General features: G+C 36.3%; 1 protein-coding gene across 1 annotated transcript in view; it reads right to left on the reverse strand.

Annotated features, from left to right (window-relative positions):
• The window catches only part of DARS (aspartyl-tRNA synthetase), a 65,141-nt gene that overhangs the window by 12,218 nt on the left and 28,486 nt on the right, over positions 1-24,437 (reverse strand). The window contains exons 5-10 of the mRNA XM_005676187.3: positions 12,589-12,691; positions 10,003-10,083; positions 8,948-9,007; positions 7,733-7,844; positions 6,743-6,877; positions 4,292-4,439 (exon numbers count right to left, since the gene is read on the reverse strand). Of these exons, the coding sequence (XP_005676244.2) occupies positions 4,292-4,439; positions 6,743-6,877; positions 7,733-7,844; positions 8,948-9,007; positions 10,003-10,083; positions 12,589-12,691 (639 nt within the window). The remainder of the gene's footprint in view (positions 1-4,291; positions 4,440-6,742; positions 6,878-7,732; positions 7,845-8,947; positions 9,008-10,002; positions 10,084-12,588; positions 12,692-24,437) is intronic.

Here is a 24,437-nt window from a genome sequence, read left to right on the forward strand (position 1 = left end):
CAAGCACACAAGGAACATTCCAAGATAGATCACACAGCAGGCCACAAGACAAGCCTCAGTAAACTTAAAATCCTATCCTGGATCTTTTCTGACCACACTCAAAGAGACTAGAAATTAACTACAAGGTGAAAAACAAACAAACAAAAAACCCCAGCAAAAACCACTAACACAAAGAGGCTAAACAATATGGTTCTAAACAACCATATTGTTACAGAAAATATCAAAGAAGAAATAAAAAAATACCGAGAGACAAATGAAAACAAACACATCAATCCAAAGTCTGCAGGATGCAGCAAAACAGTTCTAAGAGGGACATTTACAGTGATAAAAGCCTACCTCGGGAAATAAGACAAGTCTCAAACAGCCTAACCTGACTTAAAGGAATGGGGAAGAAACAAGCAGAGCCCAATGTTACTAAAAGGAAAAGAGTAATAATGATCAGAGTAAAAAGAAATAAAATAGACTAGAAAAAAAGAGAATCCAAATCTGTAGCATCAGAAATGAAAAAGAAGTTACAACTGACACCACAGAAATATAAAGGGTCATAAGAGATTATTATGAATACATATACGCCAATAAACTGAACAACCTAGAAGAAATGGACAAACTCCTAGAAATGTGAAATCCCTAAGATGGAATCAGGAAGAAATAAAAAATGTGAATAGAACAATTAACAGTAATGATGTTGAATTAGTAATAAAAAAACATACTCCCAACAAACAAAAGTCCAAGACCAGATGGCTTCAGAGGTGAATTCTACCAACATTTAAAGAATTAACAGGTATACTTCTCATCCTATTCAAAAAAGCTCCAGAGGAAGAAATGCTTCTGAACTCATACTATAAAACCAGCATCACACTGATACCAAAATCAGACAAAAAGGAAATGATATGCAAAAATCCTTAAAAATTAGCAAACTGAAATCATTAATATATTTAAAGGATCATACATCATGATCAACTGGGATCTATCCCAGGAATGCAAAGATGGCTCAACACCCACAAATTAATCAATGTGATCCACCACATTAACAAACTCAGGAATACAAATCATATTATCATCTCAACAAAGAACTTTTTGACAAAATTCAATGGCCATTTATGATAAAAACTCTCAATAAAGGTATAGAGAGAACATATCTTGTGTACTGTTGTAATTAACCACCATGGAAAACAGTATAGACCTCCTCAAAAAATTAGAAATAGATACAATTTAGCAGTTCCACTTCTGGATATTTTTTGAAGAAATTTAAAAAACAAACTAATTTGAAAATATATTTATATTTATCCCTAAGTTCATTTCAGCATTATGATTTCAACAGTCAAGATATGGAAGCAACCTAAATGTCCACTGATAAGATGAATAAAGAAAATGTAGTGTGTATACACACACACACACATATATATACAGACACACTGGAGAAGGAGATGGCAACCCATTCCTGTATTCTTGCCTGGAGAATCCTATGGACAGAGGAGCCTGGAGGGCTATAGTCCATGGGGTCTCAAAGAGTTGGACACAACTGAGCAACTAAACAGCAACACGGACAGACACTGGAATACTACTTAGCCATAAAAGAATGAAATCTCGTCATCTCTGACAATATAGATGAATGTAGAGGGTATTAAGTTATGACCAACCTAGAGAGCATATTCAAAAGCAGAGACATTACTTTGCCAACAAAGGTCCGTCTAGTCAAGGCTATGGTGTTTCCAGTAGTCATGTATGGATGTGAGAGTTGGACTGTGAAGAAAGCTGAGTGCCAAAGAATTGATGCTTTTGAACTGTGGTGTTGGAGAAGACTCTTGAGAGTCCCTTGGACTGCAAAGAGATCCAACCAGTCCATTCTGAAGGAGATCAGCCCTGGGTGTTCTTTGGAAGGAATGATGCTAAAGCTGAAACTCCAGTACTTTGGCCACTTCATGCAAAGAGTTGACTCATTGGAAAAGACTCTGATGCTGGGAGGGATTGGGGGCAGGAAGAGAAGGGGACGACAGAGGATGAGATGGCTGGATGGCATCACCGACTTGATGGACATGAATCTGAGTAAACTCCGGGAGTTGGTGATGGACAGGGAGGCCTGGCGTGCTGCAATTCATGGGGTTGCAAAGAGTCAGACACGACTGAGCAATTGAACTGAACTGAACTGAGAGGGTGTTATATGAAGTGAAATAAGTCTGACAGAGAAAGACAAATACCATATGGTTTTACTTATAAGTGGAATCTAACAAAACAAAACAAATTAACAAACATAACAAAACAGAAACAGACACAGAATTACAGAGAACAAACTAGTAGTTACCAGAGTAGAGGGGGCTTGGGTGATGAGTGAAACAGGTAAGGGGGATTAAGAAAAAGACATTCCCAGTTACAAAAAAAAAAAAAAAAGTCATGGGGATGAAAGGTACAGCATGAGAAATACAGTCAATTATATTGCAGAAATATGGAATCACTATGTTGTGCATTGGAACCAACATAGTGGATAGGTCAATTATACCTCTATTAAAAAAAGGTATCAAGATATTAATGATGGTTATTCTTTGGGGGGTAAGATTATGGTGGATTGTTAATTTTTATTTTATGCTTTTATTTCTAGCTGTCTGCAATAAACATGTATTGCTTGTAAAATCAGAAAGAAAATAAAATGTCATGAGGAAAAAAAATCAGTGGTCTTCAAATAGAAATTTTAAATATAATCCTTCATCAGCTATCAAAGCACTAGATAAATCTGTCATACGCAACTTAATACTTGGAGTACTCTCAAAAGAATGGAGAAAAGAAAAGAGAAAAAAAGATACTCTTGACCCTAGTTAATGTGCTTTCTGTCTTTTCTTATTTTCTCTATTTTAAACATTATCATAAGAAAACAATTTCTAATGCCCTTTTAAGGCAGAAACTATTTGCCTGTTTAAAGGTTATACAGAAAGTGAACATTTTACATAATTCAGTTTTCTGAACACCCAGAACATGCCTAATAATTTCTATAAATGTATCAATTCACCAGGCCCAAATAAGCTGAAAGTCCCTTCAATATACTAGTTTCTAATTTCTACTGAGCACTTGCTGTAAATATAAACTGATCGAAAAATTAAACAGTCCCAACATAGGCTTTTGAACTGTGGTGTTGGAGAAGACTCTTGAGAGTCCCTTGGACTGCAAGGAGATCCAACCAGTCCATTCTGAAGGAGATCAGCCCTGGGATTTCCTTGGAAGGAATGATGCTAAAGCTGAAGATCCAGTACTTTGGCCACCTCATGCGAAGAGTTGACTCATTGGAAAAGACTCTGATGCTGGGAGGGATTGGGGGCAGGAGGAGAAGGGGACAACAGAGGATGAGATGGCTGGATGGCATCACCAACTCGATGGACGTGAGTCTGAGTGAACTCCGGGAGTTGGTGATGGACAGGGAGGCCTGGCGTGCTGCGATTCATGGGGTCGCAGAGTCGGACACGACTGAGCGACTGAAATGAACTGAACTGAACAGAGGCTTAACTTACACAGATTCAGTAAAGATTAGAAACTGAAAGACTAAAGGGACTCTAACTTTGAGATAAGTAATAATATTATCTTCACTTGTAACAGCAGAGGAAACTGAGGCAGAGTTATATAACTTCCAAAATGCGCACACAAGATATATATAGCAAACTTGGGATTCGATCTCAGGCTACCTGGACTTAGCTGAGTTGAAGCTGTGAAATACTGTTCCCTCCCTGTGCTCTCTTGCTCAGTCATGTTCAACTCTGCAAACCCCAGGGACTTGTAGTCTGCCAGGTTCCTCTGTCCATGGGATTCACCGGGCAAGAATACTGGAGTGGGTTGCCATTTCCTCTTCCAGGGGATCTTCCCCACCCAGGAATTGAACCTGTGTCTCCAGAGTCTTCTGCACTGGCAGGCAGATACTTTACCACTGAGCCTCCTGGGAAGTCCTACTATCTCATACTATCTCTCAAAAAATAAACTGCTATAAGGGTAACATAGGCTCTATATCTGAGAAATTCAGGATGTAAAACATTGAGGAAAAAACAAATATATAGTTAGGCTGTTTACAATCTGGAAGATTAGCTAGCTAGGTTAACTGGCTGCAGCCCTAACTGACTTAGATTCAGAAGTACTCTTTTGAGTGTGGCTTTTCCCACTAATTAACTGATAATCTAACTGGCAAATCTTCATATATATATATTTTTTCAATAAAAACTTAGTTTACATGCTTTAAGAACTGCTTCATTTTGAAGAACTTAAATTGCTTTGAAAATTATATTCATCTAAGGTTATAAAATATATATATTTTTACCTTTTCTGAAGTCCTTTGAATATCTGCACTAAAGTGTCGGCAATTTCTTCCACAACTTCATGGTAATGGTAATTAAAAGCCATTTCAATATCTAAGCCAACAAATTCAGTCAGATGTCTGTGTGTATTAGAGTCTTCAGCTCTGAATACTGTAACATTAATAAAAGAAAATGGTAAATGGTGTTTACATAGTATGTAAAAACATACTTGGCATACATTACATAGCATAGTAAATGGTGTTTTAAATTTTGGATAAATTGGGATTTAAATACAAAAATTCTATTTACTAGTACTCCAACGGCATTATTTCATTATCATTATAGGGTTGGAAAAAAATCTTTGATAAGTCATCTGTCTCAGCATTCTCATGGATGGCAAGTTCATTACAAATTCCTACAGTAGTAAAAGCTGTAACAAATGCAAATTAATAAATGAGCCTCATGCGAATCCCAAGGGAATGCAAGATTCTGAAGTGCCTTCTCAATAATTAAAATAGATTCAATATAGTGACTTCTTAATTTTATTCAAACTTGACTCAAGCTAAATGAAATCTGCGCAGATGAAGTAACATTACACACTCCAGCCATTACCTCAGTCCAGTTGCTATTATCCTCACTGCACTTTCCTCCTCTCCAGTCTTCCTGACTCTACTCTGCTCCATTTTTCGTATCACTACAAGATTGACATATTCTATAACTCATCCTTGCTCAGTAACTTACAATGGTTCCCAAATGACTACCATAGTAAGACAAAATGACAAAATGTTTAAAACTTTTATGCTTTCATAATTTAGTCCTATCCTGTACTTCCCATTTCTTAACACTAACTAGTCTTATTTTTATTTCCTCCCATGCTCTTTACTCATCTCGCCTCCTCTGACTAGAACGCCAATCCCCACTGTCTGTATCTCCTACTCTGTCCTTAGAGCCCACTTCAGCATGAACCCTCTCTCATTGTGACTCTAGCAAATTCCATCTTTTCCCCTTTTTACACTCTCTATACTATATAATTAACACCAATCTGCTGACTGCACAGCACAATCTGATTATCTGCTGTGAAAATCAGTTGATTACTCCCTGTGACTGCTATATGTATACATGTCTTATTCTGTCTTGAAAGCAGGGAGAATGATTTTCCTTTCACAAAGCATGGTCTGTCTGCAAATCAGCAGCATCAGCAATACCTGGGAACATGTGAGAACTGTAGAATCTTAAGCCTCACCCCCGACCTACTGGTCATAATCTGCATTTTAACAAAGTCCCCAGGTGACTCATGTGCACATTAACATTTGAGAAGCGCTGGTTGATTCCTCTTTTATGTACATGGAACCCAGAGCAAGGATGTATACATGCAGTAGATGTTCAACATATAACTGTTTAATAGATTCAGAAAACTAAAAAACGTAATGATCTTGCCAGTTTTTCTATTAGCAGGTATTTAATTTTTATTAAGCCATCAAAAACTTACATATATAAAATAATTTGGTGAGTTTTAAAGAATGAAGTAAAGCTAGTTTTTGCTTATAATTAGTCTCGAAAAAGAATCTGTATTACTCAGCCGTTAAAAAGAATACATTTGAATCAGTTCTGATGAGATGGATGAAACTGGAGCCGATTATACAGAGTGAAGTAAGCCAGAAAGAAAAACACCAATACAGTATACTAACACATATATATGGAATTTAGAAAGATGGCAATGATGACCCTGTATGCAAGACAGCAAAAAAGACACAGATGTGTATAGTGGACTTTTGGACTCTGAGGGAGAGGGAGAGGGTGGGATGATTTGGGAGAATGGCATTGAAACATGTATACTATCATGTAAGAATCGAATCACCAGTCTATGTCCGATGCAGGATACAGCATGCTTGGGGCTGGTGCACGGGGATGACCCAGAGAGATGTTGTGGGGAGGGAGGTGGGAGGAGGGTTCATGTTTGGGATCGCATGTACACCCGTGGTGGATTCATGTCAATGTATGGCAAAACCAATACAGTATTGTAAAGTAAAATAAAGTAAAAAAAAAAAAAAAAAAGAATCTGTCACATGATTATGTGTGCATACTGGACTTGTCACAACTATATCTTAAAAACTATGTTAATATAACCTACTAAATATCATACATTTGTACTACTTTCTAATGGGCTTTAGCATATTAACATACTAAGAACAGTACAAATAGTAACAGTAAAATAGAACAGCTTTGGAATAAAATTGGTAGCACATCTGTAAACTTCCAAGATTAGTAAAGGGGCTATCAAGGACAACAAAATTTATTATTTGGAAGGTCTACCTAAGTACATTGCCATTTTTACCCAAAGTCTAGTGTTTACGTAGTCAGCATATAAAAAGATTTAAGCTTTCAAAATGTCTGCATGTAATATGTGTTTCTAAAACCATTACTATGGTACAATTAACGAATTTTGAGAAAATCGTACCTGCCAAAAACCTTACCTGGCCCTATACAGAAAACCTTCTCAAAATCAGCACAAATACACATTTGCTTGTACAGCTGTGGAGACTGAGCCAGGTATGCATTATTTTTAAAATATGACACAGTAAATACATTGGCTCCTCCTTCACTGGCAGCTGAAACGTAAACATTTAAGTTATTACAAGTAATTGTAAACTTATCAATGCAAACTTCTAGTAAAAACAGTTTATACTTTTGGTTCAAGTATTTCACTGAAAGAAACAACTAGAAAATCAAGAATTGCAGAGAAACTACCATCTTAATATGTCATATATCTGATTCTAAACAGTTTACATTTAGGACAGACTTACTTCTTTGGCTACACCTCCATTTTACTTCTTTGGCTACATATGCTCTCTTTCTACATCAATTTTAAATCTATTAAAGCTACTCTCGAGTTATAACAATTTTTTTTTAATGGGAGAAAAGATATATTCTTAATAATTTGCTAATTATCAATAAAGCAATGTTCAAATTTTAAACATAATTAAAATCCATTTGTAACATTTTGTTATTTAAGTAACTAAAAAAGTTAAATGATTAAGCTTCTCATTAAGAATAAGAATTAATGAGGTTTTCCCATCTGTAGTCTGTATCTAGTAACTTGACATTGCAGTTTATAAAAAACAAAATTGTAATACCAATTAGAAAGAAATCTACATCAGGAAAGTAGTTTCTGATGTACCTTATATTAACAAAAAAATCTTGCTTTATGTGTTACTGCCTTACTTTATAATCATTATCATGTAATGACTCCTGAAATAGGGAATTAGTATTACTAGTGTTAGTGCTATCTGATTGCTGCTATATAGCATAGTCTTCAAAACAGTCTCATAGCAATAAACCTTAAGGAACATTTGGGATTCTTAAAAAATGAAACAAATGAAAAAAAATCCCCCATAAAAAATCTAATATGAAGCAACTTTGGGGAAACCAATTTATTTTAAAAAATTAAGAGAAATAAAGCATACCTGAGATAATTTTAGGAGTTTGGATCTCCACAAAACCCTTGTTAGTTAAAGTTTCTCGGAAGAGATGGCAGATGCCAGACTGGAGACGGAAGATTGCCTGACTAGTTGATGTCTATAAGACAATTATAAAATCTAATTAAATCAATCTGACACATTAACTGAGACAGAGTACTTTCTAATCAGGCCACATGCCTGGAAACTTCATAGAGAAAATAACTCATTATATGAGAGGAAAGTTAGGTGCATGACAATCAGTATACGAATATATTTTAGAATTTTTCATATTCTAGAAGAAAATTACAATTTTGCTCTTTTATTTCCAATCAAAGAAAAATGCTTTTCAGGCCAAATGCTAGAGGCACAACCAATAACCTCTGTGAACAAATAGCCAATATAGTAGGATGTCTAACTATTGTGGCCAAAATTATGAAAAACCTGAGGTTTCTAGGCAGTATTAAGAGAACTTTTGATTACTGCTAACCTTTTCTATATACTGTTAATGAAAATGGAAAAGGTAAAAAGCAGGCAAAAAGCAAAAAATCAGGGAAAAAAATGAGTGTACAATAAGGGCAGACAAGTTAGAAAGAACTCTTAAGGTGACAAAGCATTTAAGCTTTAGGTAGATTATTTAAGTAAGAGGAAGAAGATGTGGTCAAAATATTAAGAAAGAGAGATGACATTGGTTTTACTACGATGATGAAACCACTGAACTCTTTCACTTGCAACCAAACCAGAAAGGGAAACAGAAGACCTATGTATGGGATTACTATATACACCACCAGAGCCAATTGCTTCTTTATTATGAACTCTGTGCTCAGATCAAATTCAAAGGATTGAGGTATTAACTGCTAACCTCTACCTGGTCATTCTAAAATGTGCACAGAACTTCTTTCACAATTATGTAGTGAAAATTATGTTTTTTCTTGCTGACTATCTTGTCTGAAACAGGTACTACCTGGAAGTAAGCCCATTTATTAGCTTCACACTCCTTTGTCATTTTAAAATGAAGCAAGTCAGTATCCTGTGAACTATTACTTGACTGTCCTTGTTGCCCACAATTCTTTTTAGGGGGAGGGTCAGGTAAATTACTTCTTGTATTATCTTATTACATATAGGCAAATGCCAATCACTTCTATAAACCTGAGTCAGGTATGGTATTCTTGCCCACCTTGATTTCAGCACAATCATGTCACTAAATAAACAAATGAGACATACCCTAAGATCAATGACTCTGTTGTCTAATCTCGTATCCTGGTTAACAGTAGCTCTTCCTTCCTAAAAAAAAGATTAAAAAAAACCAGATTTTATTAACTTTTTTTAAGGACACAAACAACATTTGTAAAAGTCATGTTAATTTTTAAATGAGAATAGGCATATTCATGTGTGTTCACATTATACCCCCTAATCAAAGATCCTAGAAACAAGTGGGGCCAGAGAGAAGCTATTAAGAGAAAGAGAGCTTGAAAGAAGAGAAATGAGAATGAATTAAGCTAAATGCTTTTTATCCACCTCCCACACCCAAACCTTTGACTCATTACTGGGATACCAGAATAATTAACACTGTCACAATCACTGATCCCTGGAGTTTACCTGCTAGTTGAAAATGGAAGGAACAAATAAAAGCTGACATAGAACAGTGGTTCTCAAAGTATGTTTTGGGGACCAGTGAGACACTTTGAGAGAGTCTGTGAAGACAAACCTATTTTTCACAATAATATCTTCAAACACCCATTTTTTCCTGACTATATTTAGAAGTTTTCCAAAGGCTTAATGATGTGTGCAGACACAACAGAATGAATGCTGAGGCAGATATGAAAATCTAATCATTGTGTATTGAGCCAGATATTACCAAGAATATAGACACGTAACACAATGTTACTCTTGACATTAAAAAAAAATTTCATATGTTATTGTTGTTTTTATTATTTATTTAGGAATACAGACATCTAATCTAATTATATTATTATTTTTAATAAGGTCATAAATATTAAAAATTTTGTTTTAATTTCTAATATTGTATCTAATACTGTAAATGGTGGTAGACATACCTATAAAAATAAAAGCTTGTGGGGTCAGTTATTTTTAAAAATGTAAAGGAATCCTGAGAGCAAAAACTTTGAGAACTTTTAATGTAAGAGTAGTTTTTAATGAAAATGAAGCTCAAATCAATTCATAGGTACCCTTCTTATAAAAGCAGGACATCGAGTTTTCAATGCTTTGTAAACTAAATATACAGAGGAAGCACATTATTTCAAAAGTATAGTTTTCACCTCTTCTCCTTCCACTTCAGGCCGAACAGCATCGTCCAGCTGCAGGGGCAGACGGGGTTCAGCTGAACTGATCACATAAATCTGAAAGTGAGAGATTACCAAAAATATCAAGAAGCACACAAAACCTGTTATCTTTTGCTTAAAAGAATCTACAGTTGACTTAACATGAGAAACATTGTTTGCATACATAACTGAAACTACTTGCTAAAATCAAACAAGATGGCACATATTTCTACACCTATAAGATGGGGTTAATAGTTATTTCTTGTCTACATCCCTGTGTTGCTGGAATAGTCAAATGAGATAACATATGTATGAAGACTTTGTAAACTCTAAGGTGCCCATCAGTATCATAAACAAGTAATAACTGGAGTTGAGGGGTCTGGCTTCAGGCCTCTTTTTGTCACAGGAAACTTGTCACAGGCAAATCACCTTAGCTAGAGCTTCAATATTCTTCTGTAAAATGAGGTTGGTGTTAAGAATCAAATGGAATAAAAAATAAGAAAACACTTTGATCGTATGAAGGCGCCATTAACAAATAAGTTATCGTAACTGTTAACAGTATCTGGCCATTTCCACTACCAGGACCAAAGTCAGCTCAACTTTGCTACACTGCTCCTTCTTTTCCTCATTCATTTTCTAAATATCCCTTCACTGCCTTCTTTCATCAAGTGTATCAAGTATATCTCACTTCCTGCTGCTCTCCTGGTTGGGAGCTGCTGGAGAAGGTGTTTCTTTATGGTGTTAAAATCCCTCAATATTTATTCAAACTAAAAATGCACATTTTAGTGCTAAAAAGCAGTTAGGTCATAAAGGAGACTGGGTTTTTCGGCCACTTAAATGCATGTTACCCTATTAGTTTTCCCCAAATAGTCCTGGAAAATCTGCTAAAGCACAAGAGGAAAACAGACTTTACTTAGTTAATTACAGAAAGGAAATTATATTCTTCCAGTTGGTAAAATCACATTTAGCATTCAACTCAGACACTTCAAGAAGAAGTATCAGAAGGATACTCCAGTCCTACTCATAGTAACAGAACTATTTATTGCTACCCCCTATACCCAAGGTTTTGTGCTTCCCTTCGATTAGTTAATAAAAACTTCATCTCCAGTGCAAAGCTGGAGATCTGGACAGCTACCTCTTTCATTTTTCTAACTAGTAGAAAAATCTCCTTCATTACGTTGTGACCACTTTCATCCCCAGAATTTCACATAGTGCTTGGTACTACTCAGTAACTGCAGGCTGGATAAATACATGATAAGCGTCATTATGCTTATTATAAAATTCTATTTAGTATACAGTGTTTTATGCTTTGTGAGATACTTTATAATTATTTTTCTTAAGGCAAAATTTGTCTGCAAGCACTTTAGGCTTTATATTTAACATTTATTAAGGTTGAATTAGATCCTAGGTAATTAAAATATTTTAGAAATACATTTACTTGCTCTAGTCACTAATATCTTATTTATTCAAGTATTGAAAAAGATGTTACTTGGAAGATAGGGTTTTTTTTTCCACCCCCTGGTCAGCATACCTTTAGATCAGTTTGCCTATATTAGGTTATAGACTTCCTGGTGCAGTTAGTTTGAAATAACACGTACAAAAAGAGAACAAAGTAATTTGGCAAGTTAGGTCAGTAAAAAATACAAGAATTTTTAAATCTTAAAGAGTTTCATGACAATAAATTTCAATTAAATACAACCTCTACTCCCAAATTAGCATGTATGGATGAATCTGTCTTCCTGCATCCATCTGTTTTTGTCCATCTACCTGACATGTACACACACACACACACACACACACGCATACACATGGGTTAGAGTGGGAAAGGACTATTCCATAAGAGAAATTCAATGAAGAATATTGTGGATAGAAACTAGGTCTGGATCTGAGACTGTAGGTTCAAGATTGCAGGGTTACTTCAAAAATACTAAATATATGTGAATTCACTTATAACATTTTTAGTTTCTATGTCTAAGAAAATAAATGTGGGATAAATCCTATGTGAAAAAGTTATTGCTGGAATCTAAGCCCAATACAGTATTATCTCTTTTGTCTTCTCTATACTGTAAAATACCAGAAATACAATGATTATAAGGCAATACAATGATTAATAAGAGTTAGTATAATGAATCAATCTTCATTCAAAGAAGCTGACAGCAAAATAGGTTCATGATAGTGAATAAAGCTTTTCAGATGTATTTTATACTTTCCCGTACATGGCTATGGTAGATGTACCATGTCAACAAGCCTGGGCTAGCTTGCAGGATGGGGAGAGTCACAGGGAGAGATGTCCCAGGAACATCAGTGAGCCCAGCTGATATACCACATGGTACAGATCACGCATCCCAGATGCTGGCCCTAATTCCCTTACTGCACAGAATCATGAACAAATAATAAATGTTTGTTGTTTTAAGTTGCTAAGTATTGAGGTGGTTTGCTATATAACAAAAACTAGTTGAGTCAATATTCAATTTATAAATCTCAATATTTTATATCAACTCTAATTAAAGAGTTGATGTCAACAGTCGTAAGAACTATTCAAATCTATTTCTGGACACAATTTTATATTTTGAAAAAAATTACCTTTTGAACATGTAACTCTACATCTTGTTGTGTACAGCTTCCAATTTTCTGATTCACTTTTCTCACAACGCCTTCCACATCGACGATGCTCTCTTTGTTGATGCTGTCAAAAGAAAAACATTCCCAACTTTAATCATCTTGTCAGAGGTGTCAGAACTTGTTTGGTGTTTCACCAGTAGAGCTGAATATATTAAATTCTTCTTTAACATAGTAAGCCACTTGAGATAAAGCCAGTCGCTTTAACCTACTTATAATAAGCTACCATGTAGCACACCTTCCGAAATTTCTTGTAGAGATGATTTTCCAGACCCCATAATTTAGTTACCATTTATAAAATACTCTAGACATAACAGATAACAGGACCAGCACTGAACTATGAAAAAGTCTTTCAGTTATTTATTAAAGAATATCTCCCTACCCACAGTTAAAATTTACTAAGATCAGCATTTCCCATAAAGAGAAACATTGCCTTCCATAAATGCAGTTACTGGTATGTAATAAAGTACATTAATGTAGAAATACACTGAATAATAGAAGAAGGTCACCTGAAAAGATTTCAAGGCAATAAGAGGACATCAGAGTGCTACAATGGAATCTTCATTGCCTGAAGTTTCGGAGTACACACTGTCACTGGATTTGTGGCAGATACCCTATTGGACTGTGTACTTTGAATGCCTACCTGAAGCTAGCTGAATATAAACTATGAGCAAAAAAAACTATCTCCTGAGCAATTTAATTCTATAACAAACTTGAATTTTGAATACCAGACACTCAAAATTGGAGATAACTGATTATTTTTTAGTCTCTTATATATAACCAAGGGAAAAAAAGTGGAATCTAAAATGGTGGTTCCCATACAAAATGTATCAGCTCTCCTCCTGTGTCTGTTCTTGTACTGACAGAACATGTCACTGTACATTTGTGGAAAAGGATAAAATTTAACTTTCAGATCTTGGCGAGTGATGTCAGTACGACGGCAGTTCAACTGGCCAAATGCAAATTCCCATGTAAATCTATTAGCTAAAACTCTCAGGTGGTAACTGAAGCTACAGAAGTGAGTTGAAAAGAGAAGGAAAGAAGAAAAATGCCAAAGTGACAACAAAGAGTTGATGACAGATGGTAGATTTCCTGGGGCAGTCGGCATAATAGAAAGGGCAAAAATGGATTAGGAAAATCTGTCCTGGACTCCCTGTTTATCTGCCATCATAAGCTCTAGTTAACTTTTGTATTATGGTCTCATGGCTCAAGTCCCCTATACAAAATTCTGCAAGACGGATGACCAGAATCTAAACAAAGCAAAACAACAATAAAAAGATTTAACCTTCATAAGAGAAGTCTATTCATTTGGATAAGGAACTGGGTCCTTATTAGTTATGGAGCTATCTGACAAGATTGTAGAAATCTAACCACTTACATTACAAACCATTTCTACAAACATTTGGGTTGGAAAAGGATCATATAATAGATTAAGTGTCGTGAAGTAAGACAGAAAAATTTCCAATTCACTTTGCTGCACTACCTAGAATTCTATAATGTCTGTTATCAACTACCTTAAAAATATTAACATATATATATATACACCTTTTACACTCTCTCATAAATCTGCACTAGACCCATCACCTAATATCTATAGTAAACATCTTGTATACTGAAGAAACTAAAAAAACTTATTATGGTAAAAGAAGTAGTTGGTGAACTAAGATAAGACTCCTCTGAGAAAAGAAGGGATAGAGAGGCTTCAGTTATTAAAAGGGCTCATATACTGGCAAACTAGGATCACTGAAATCTTTCTATAATGTGACTGCCACCTACCGTTGCTTTATTTGTTCACAATGGGTACAAAAAAAAAACTTGATACCTGAGTATATAATTCAGAGCTTGTGAGAATTGTAAGAATTGTTGCTTATCTTACATGTTACTACGGGGTAGGTTCTCTCTTCCTTACTACGGGGTAGGTTCTCTCTTCCTTATTCATCAGTGAACTGTGTCATGGAGTAACCTGACTTGCCCCAACTAGTACCCCACCCTGAGACAGTGTGCTATGTCCCTGGCTCATTTGGTTCTCTTATCTCACCTCCTTCAACTCCCTAGTAGGAGGCACTCCATTATCAGGACGTTTTCTTCAAGCCAAGTTAAACACATCTACTCTTAAGGATTGACCACTAAGTGAGTGTCCTTCCAAAAAGAAGCTGGAATGTGGTCAAATACACTCTGCCTAAGGCTAGCTAAAGGTCTGATCCAAAAAACCAGTTTTCTCTTCTTTCTCTCTCTGAAAAGTAACCAGATGATTCCTTTTATTCAGGACCTGAAATTAGGACTACCTTTGGTTCATTGAATCAATAGTGTTATGTGCTAAAATATTTGATCACCTAGACTAGAAAACTACCACCATTTAAACATCATTTCTAGTAATAAACTGACAAAAGAACTCTGAAAACCTAACCTATTTCTAAACTAGGGCCAAAGCTAAACTTCTGCTATCACAAATTGGTCTACTGAATAAATGAGAAAGAAGGTAGGATTAACTACATATAGAAGATTCTCATAATAAACTTTTTTTTGCCCTTCCTTTATTTCTAGTAGTTACATGCTAGAAGAGCAGACTTAGATAATAATAACATAATTCCATTCTAATCTCTATGGCCTTATCTATATCTATCTGTCTCTATTTACTCATGCACATGAATAAATTCAGAAGAATAAACATTAAAACAAAACTAAAAGAAGAGTCAAATTTGTCAAAAAGGGTTAGACTAGAACTTGCTAGTTAAAACTAGTAAAAGCTTATATGAGGGCTTAGAATGGGAAAGACTAGGTATCTCTTCGAGAAAATTAGAGATTCCAAGGGAACATTTCATTCAAAGATGGGCTCAATAAAGGGCAGAAATGGTAGGGACCTAACAGAAGCAGAAGATATTAAGAGGGGTGGCAAGAATACACAGAACAACTATACAAAAAAGATCATCATGACCCAGATAATCACGAAGGTGGGATCACTCACCTAGAGCCAGATATCCTGGAATGTGAAGTCAAGTGTGCCTTAGAAAGCATCACTATGAACAAAGCTAGTGGAGGTGATGGAAATTCCAGATGAGCTATTTCAAATCCTGAAAGATGATGCTGTGAAAGTGCTGCACTCAATATGCCAGCAAATATGGAAAACTCAGCAGTGGCCACAGGACTGGAAAAGGTCAGTTTTCATTCCAATCCCAAAGAAAGGCAATGCCAAAGAATGCGCAAACTCACGCACACTGCACTCATCTCACACGTTAGCAAAGTAATGCTTAAAATTCTCCAAGCCAGACTTCAACAATACGTGAACCATGAACTTCCAGATGTTCAAGCTGGATTTAGAAAAGGCAAAGGAACCAGAGATCAAATTGCCAACGTCCACTGGATCATCAAAAAAGTAAGAGAGTTCCAGAAAAACATCTATTTCTGCTTTATTGACTATGCCAAAGCCTTTGACTGTGTGGATCACAATAAACTGGAAAATTCTGAGAGAGATGGAATACCAGACCACCTGACCTGCCTCTCGAGAAATCTGTATGCAGGTCAGGAAGCAACAGTTAGAACTGGACATGGAACAACAGACTGATTCCAAATAGGAAAAGGAGTACGTCAAGGCTGTATATTGTCACCCTGTTTATTTAACTTATATGCAGAGTACTTAGTGATAAATGCTGGGCTGGATAAAGAACAAGCTGGAATCAAGAATGCTGGGAGAAATACCAATAACCTCAGATATGCAGATGACACTACCCTTATGGCAGAAAGCGAAGAAGAACTAAAGAGCTTCTTGATGAAAATGAAAGAAAAGAGTGAAAAAGTTGGCCTAAAGCTCAACATTCAGAAAATTAAGATCACTGCATCTGGTCCTATCACTTCATGGCAAATAGATGGGGAAACGGTGGAAATAGTGGCAGACTTTATTTTTTGGGGCTCTAAAATCACTGTAGATGGTGACTGTAGCCATGAAATAAAAAGACGCTTACTCCTTGGTAGAAAAGTTATGACCAACCTAGACAGCATATTAAAAAACAGAGACATTACTTTGTCAACAAAGGTCTGTCTAGTCAAGGCTATGGTTTTTCCAGTAGTCATGTATGGATGTGAGAGCTGGATGATAAAGAAAGCTGAGTGCTGAAGAATTGATGCTTTTGAACTGTGGTGTTGGAGAAGACTCTGGAGAGTCCCTTGGACTGCAAGGAGATCCAACCAGTCCATCCTAAAGGAAATTAGTCCTGGGTGTTCATTGGAAGGACTGATGTTGAAGCTGAAACTCCCAGTACTTTGGCCACCTGATGCGAAGAGCTGACTCATATGAAAATACCCTGATGCTGGGAAAGACTGAGGGCAGGAGAAGGGAACGACAGAGGAGATGGTTGGATGGCATCACCAACTCAATGGACATGAGTTTGAGTAAACTCTGGGAGTTGGTGATGGACAGGGAGGCCTGGCATGCTGCTGTCCATGCGGTCGCAGAGTTGGACACGACTGAGTGACTGAACTGAGCTGAGCTGAACTGACGTGTATTGTATGTATAGAGTCAATACAAGAGAGACTGGAATACTTGAATAAGTTAATTGCAATATTCCACTTTGTAGAAAAAGTCTATTTAACACGATTTCATCTGATACTGTGTATTAAGATGGCTTAATACTATCTTGTATATAAACTACAGCTTGACTGCTGCCATAAAGAGATCCTATTAAAGTTTGCTTTACATTTTGAAACTAATATGTCACTGTGTTTTGTACTCTGAAAGAGCGTTATGTCTAACAGGCAACTAAAAGCCTTGGTTTTTATAAAGGATATGGCAGGCATGGAAGTTGAGGAACTCCTGGGAACTACTTTATTATAGAAATAGATGAAGTAAATTAAATATATCTTTTCAAGAGCTAAGTCAGCCATTTTTTATTATTACCATCACCTCCCAAAACCCACTATCACATCATTGTTTTTTTTATACTTCATTTTCCAACTACCCTTCTGCCCCGGAATATAGGGAATCACTCTACAAATAAAATTAATAGAGCCTTGATATTAGAAATACCTTAATAGGCAGAACAGACTTTATGTCATACATTAGGAACTGTCAGCCATTCAATTTAATTAATTTACTTCTAACTCCTTTTATCCAGGATCTGAACTTCTAATTTAAACTGTCTTTAGAAAAAAAATTGTAAAAATCATCATTCTTCATATAAAGTGTGTTATAAAAATATTTTAGGTGGACTATGGGTGGTTGAGATGGTAAAGAATCCGCCTGCAATGCAGGAGACCTGGGTTCCATCTCTGGGTTGGGTAGTTTCCCTGGAGAAGGGAATGGCAATTCACTCCAGTATTCTTGCCTAAAGAATTCCATGGAGAGAGCCTGGTCGGCTACAGTCCATGGGGTTGCAAAGAGTTGGACACGACTAAGTGACTAAAACAAGTGCATCAAGTTTTGTGAGTTTTTCAAGTTTTTTTTTAAACAAATGATATAATGTATGGGTAACTCAAACAATTATAGAACACAGCTTGTGGAAAAAAAAAACAACCGTACTCAGTTATCTGAAGGAATAAAATCCCATCTTTCCAACATGACTGTCATACAGTTTGTTATCCCATCAGCCATAGGAATACCCTCATTACCCACAGTTCTATCATTTGTGATTGTAAGTTGTCATGTCTACATTATATGACACTGGGGCTTCACTCTGTTGGTAAAGAATCTGCCTGCAATGCAGGAGACCTGCATTTGATTCCTGGGTGGGATGATCCCCTGGAGAAGGGAATAGTGGCTACCCACTCCAGCATTCTTGCCTGGGAAATCCCATGGACAGAGGAGCCTAGTGGGTTACAGTCCATGGGGTAGCAAGAGTCGGACTTGACTCAGGAACTAAAACCACATTACACAAGAAGCAACAAACTAGAAAAACGTCTGTTGGAACTATTAGAAGTAGGCACAACTGTTGTGTTAAGTTAACAACTACTGAAGAAAATATATTAAAAAACAAAGACATGAAAGCACCAAACACCATCTTATAACCTTGCATAGTAACTGAAGTTCAGAATAATGGCCCTGTGTCATTAAGAAAAAGTTAAACACGAAGAATGTATAAAATAGGCTTCAATGATTCTGTTAAGGTTGTCAAAATAGTTTTAGTACTTGAAGGAAGAAGCTAGCTTCATAGTCTAATATAATGCACTACTGAGTTATGCCTTATTCTTTAATGTTGTGTACCATCACATACACTTTGCAAACCTATAGTGGGTATTATGCACTGTAAAGAGATTTTTAAAAAAGCAGATACACAAAATTTGACTATGAAGCATTAGGATTGTGTACAGTAGAATTTATCCATGCAAGTGAATAGTGGCCTCTTCAAATTGACTGCTCAGGGGAGGGAGGGAGGGGTTATAAACACATTTCAAAATCAGAACAGCCTAAAACAATCAAAACAACTTATCTGGAATTATTTTTTGGTTCTGTCACACCAATCAGTTTTTTGGGGGGCAAGTTTCACTTATCCCTCTTGTTTCAGAAATGCTAAAGATCATAATGGAACTCTGGGGGGTAGAGAAGAGACTTAAAAAACAAAACAACTGAATGGCATTAGAGGTGCAAGGATGTAACGTGTTTCAAAAAGGAGAGAATATTTAAATACATAAGCTATAGGGTTAACAGCTACACATTCAGTTCAGTTCAGTCGCTCAGTCGTGTCCGACTCTTTGCGACCCCATGAATCGCAGCACGCCAGGCCTCCCTGTCCATCACCAACTCCCGGAGTTCACTCAGACTCACGCCCATCGAGTCCGTGATGCCATCCAGCCATCTCATCCTCGGTCATCCCCTTCTCCTCCTGCCCCCAATCCCTCCCAGCATCAGAGTCTTTTCCAATGAGTCAACTCTTCGCATGAGGTGGCCAAAGTACTGGAGCTTCAGCTTTAGCATCATTCCTTCCAAAGAACACCCAGGGCTGATCTCCTTCAGAATGGACTGGTTGGATCTCCTTGCAGTCCAAGGGACTCTCAAGAGTCTTTTCCAACACCATAGTTCAGAAGCATCAATTCTTTGGCACTCAGCTTTCTTCACAGTCCAACTCTCACAACCATACATGACCACTGGAAAAACCATAGCCTTGACTAGACGGACCTTTGTTGGCAAAGTAATGTCTCTGCCTTTCAATATGCTATCTTTAGGCAAATATATATTTAGGGTGAGATACATAATTAGCAACAGTGATCCATAATTAGTAGTAGCAAATCCATACTTCACATAGTTTCCTGATAATTTCTATCTAGCTAGGGGAGTATGAAAATCTTGTCAGATATGATTGGATTATCATTAGAAAAAAAAAAAAAAAGCTTCATCATGGGGCTGATACAAAGATTTCCCATTATCAGTAGAAGTGTCAGCATTAACACTTGTGCTGAAGAACTGATGCTTTTGAACTGTGGTATTGGAGAAGATTCTTGAGAGTCCCTTGGACTTCAAGGAGCTCAAACCAGTCAATCCTAAAGGAAATCAGCCCTGAATATTCATTGGAAGGACTGATGCTGAAGCTGAAACTCCAATACTTTGGCCAACTGATGTGAAGAAATGACTCATTGGAAAAGACCCTGATGCTGGGAAAGACTGAAGGCAGGAGGAGTGGGGACAACAGAGGATGAGACGGTTGGATGGCATCACCAACTCAATGGACATGAGTTTGAGTAAGCTCCGGGAGTTGGTGACAGACAGGGAAGCCTCGCATGCTGCAGTCCATGGGGTCGCAAAGAGTCGGACACGACTGAGCAACTGAACTGAACAGAGTCTCTTTGTAAGAAATCATTTTAAGCCACTTGTCTACTGCGTGATGGTCAGTTTATTATCTTAATAAATATAAATAAATATAATCTCCCAAACCATTTAACCAGACACAGTAAACTGTAAAATGCTGAAAGTGAACCAGAGAGTTGGGGTACCACTGTTTGCTCCTCTGTGTTCCTGGAATCCTGCAGTTTTCCTTTAGAGACCTCACATGCTAGAGGTGGCATGTGTGTGACCTCATGAGGTGCGATCCAAGTGATAGGTCCACTGTTTATCTATAAATTAACTATTAGAAAAACTATTATAGTTTTTCCTATAACTCTTAGATAAAAAAGAAAGGAAAGGATTATTTTCTTTCCTTTAGCGGGTAATTTTGAGCAAATCACACTTTGGAGGTCACTGGGATAGGATACAAGAATCACAACGGAGAAAAGGCTGTTGGAACAGGTAGATGATTTGCAGGTGAAAATGTATTTAATAGCATGTAACTGAGTCAGACGGAGAAGGCAATGGCAACCCACTCCAGTACTCTTGCCTGGCAAATCCCATGGGCGGAGGAGCCTGGTGGGCTGTAGTCCATGGGGTCGCTAGGAGTCGGACACACTGAGCGACTTCACTTTCATGCACTGGAGAAGGAAATGGCACCCCACTCCAGTGTTCTTGCCTGGAGAATCCCAGGGATGGGGGAGCCTGGTGGGCTGCCATCTATGGGGTCGCAAAGGGTCAGAAACAACTGAAGAGACTTAGCAGCAGCAGCAACAACTGAGTCAGAGAGATCCTGATCTTGCATATAAATAGTGGAGAAATAGATCTGGTAAAGAAGTATTTCGCCCATTTTTTGTTGCTGGGTCCCACTGTGAGGTGCTGGTTCTGGCAAATCCTTTTGGAGAACAAAAAAAGAATCACCCCCAATTCACAATGCCTCTCACCAGCAAGGGATGGGGAAATGGCAGGGTTTGCTCTTACAGTTTTAAGTTATTTTTTAAACATTATTTCTATATATAAAAGAATATACTTACTGTTAAAAACTGCAATGTTCAATAATGTGTAAATTTAAAAATTCAGGTTCCCTATCATATACTGAACTACCTCTTCCTCTAATCACTGCTTTCTATACTTCTGTACATTTTTTCTCATTTACAAAAAATATATAATGCATCTACAGTAGTTTTGTTCCTTTTCTCCGTATTTTTTAAGTTTGAGGAAGCAGTTTTATTTCTACAGCTTCAATGCAGTTGATCTTAATACATATAAATACCTAACATAATATTATTTCCATGGAAAGTATTATTTCCATTAGTTCCATTATTAGCAACTTCTGTTTATGTTCTAGTTCCCACTTATGTGAAGTGCTTTACACATATATCATCTTGCTTAAACCTCACAAAGGCCTACAAGGTAGGTATACTACCATTTTATAGTTGAAAAAACTGAGACTGAAAGGTCAAGTAATTAGCCCAAGATCATGCAGCTAGTAAGATCATGTACAGATTACTGCACTAAACAGTTCTGTTACAGACTCATATATCAGCCTCCAAATTTAAATACTCCAGAATGCACTGTCAGCTCACTTTGAAATAATTCATTCTCATTCTTAGAAGCTCATGAGCTGCCAGATTCCTTTATAGCTTGTGTAAAAGAAAGTGGAAATAACATGCCCTTCACAAATAGTTTTCAAAATGCCCAAGAGTCACGCTGTCTTTTCTGGTAATGCTGATGTATCCTGAGGTCCTGCTGTTGCCAGCCTCAACATATATTCATCAGAATCTTTGTATAAGATGACATTAAGTTATTACTTAATAACTTAGAATTGATCCCATAACCTGGGATCTAGTGACACCAGATTTTTAACCTACTTTTAAAGCACTTATTTATCAAGGTTTTCAATACAAATTTTGAGCTGGACAGGACTAGATATAGAAGGTCTGTTTCTGATCCAATAGTTAAGTACCTCATTCCAACAAAGAGGTATAAACCATCTAAGTACAGTTGTTCAAAGGGCTGCAATCTAGAACAGTGTGCAACCCAGCCTATGTCCATCAATTAATCTACAGGATGCTCAAGAGGCTCCCAAATGCCCACCAGTGTCTGGGCCTCAGCTTAGATGATGTATAGAAATACTTTCATCACAGGACCTGTAACATGTCTCTTCATGAAGTTGTTTATTTTTTGTCCTCTCCCTAAATTAAGTTCCTTGTGTGATTATTATGTGTTATTTAGTGTCACTAAATAACTAAGCCCAGCAGAATGCCTGGACCAGAGCAGAGGTAAATTTTCTAAATCAATGAACCTTCTTCTGAGTATTATTTTGCTATTTATAATTCTAAAAATTAATGTGCAAACTGAAGATTTAGCTTATTAACTAAGTAAAATAGTTATTTTCAGGTGAAAGATTTAGAAAGGAAAGAAAATAATCAAACTTGTAAGTAGCTAGGTGACTCACTAGAGAATGAGAAACACACTTGTGACTCACCAGCTACCAATAAATAACCTAACCACAATGACTAATACGAAGAAAAAGAAAATAAAACACATTTTTTTCAACAAATATTACAGCCTGAAAAGACTTTTTTTTTTTTCCAGAATCCAAACATCTCTATGCTGCTGCTGGGTTACATGAACATAAATAGCAAAATAGAATTTTTAACATCTGTTCTTTAAATGAACTGTAGGCTTCTGCACTGAGTCACTATGATTTTAATTTTAAACTTCAAAAACCTGTGTTTACATTTACTCCAGTTGTTAAAAGCAGTCAATACAAAAAGGCCTACAGGGCTGCCTTTAAAAAAACTTGCCTAAAAAATAAATAAATAAATAAATAAAAATAAAAAAACTTGCCTTTACAAGACTCAATCATAGCTAATACAGATTACTCTTTCATTATTTTAAAATGTCACTAAATAAACCGTAGTTTTAAAAAGAAAAAAAAAGGGATGACTTGCCTCAGTTCTAACTCCAGCTACTAAATATTAGGACATTAATGTCAACATAAGATGGGGATCCAGAAACATTGGCTTAGATGGGTATCCCATCTTCCTGCTTCCAGATAAATTTCATTTAAAGATCTCAAACCATTTCGGATACACAATTAAGAACCTGTTCTTAAAGACCTCTAGGGAATGAGATGTGCCAACCTTCCTATATAACTCATTTAGTTGTTTCATTTCTATATGCATTCAACCATGAGAAAATTGATCCTTCCAACAAAGTGATTAAAATAATGTGTTGAAGAGTCCTGTGACACTTAAATCCAATTAATGAGTCAACTTTTCGGATTAGTATATTGATGAATTGGATATTCCCAGGAAAGATAATATGGGGAAAACAACTGACCCCATATTGTTAATGTTGCTCTTAAGGAAAATACTAAAACGCTAGAAACTGCTAGTGGTACAATCTAGTCAGTAAGGCAAAAATAAGCACCTAAGATTTAATATCTTAAGTAAATGCTAAGATAGTTATCTACTTAAGATATTAAAAGTGACCTCATAGTTTGCCTTTTAAATGATTAGGAAACCCCAGCTGGAACAATCTGATTTGATATTTTTAATAGTGGAGTCCTTGCTTTTTTCCACCTGGTATATGGCCAGAGGGAATAGAGTTAAATGTAGGGCCTCATGGAATTAACATATAAATACCATTTTTCTCCCACTTTTTTGTGTGGGAGTTCACATGTTTTAAATGTCCAATATCTTTGCAGTATTCAAGATGGAAACACCTTGAGAATAAATAAACAGTCCTTAGGCACTCCCTGCGTACTAAAGATAATTACAAGCATTTAATATAAAAATCTAAGAATGAAAATTAAATAGGGATTAGAAATGGACTTTTCCTCATGAGCATATTTTCTGCTATGCTATTTTCCAAACCATAGATTCTAGCAGAATCTTTAGTTGGCTTACTAACTAAACTGCTAGTCTGCCAAAGTGAATGTTACTAAATATTCATTTGAATTACCTCATGCTTCACTGATCCTCAAATTTCTAAAGCAAAAAAATCTATAAGGATTTTTTATTTATTTAAATATGTATCAGAATCCATTAAAATTTAT

Source organism: Capra hircus, chromosome 2 (genome assembly GCF_001704415.2).
Source record: "Capra hircus breed San Clemente chromosome 2, ASM170441v1, whole genome shotgun sequence".
NCBI lineage: Eukaryota > Metazoa > Chordata > Mammalia > Artiodactyla > Bovidae > Capra > Capra hircus.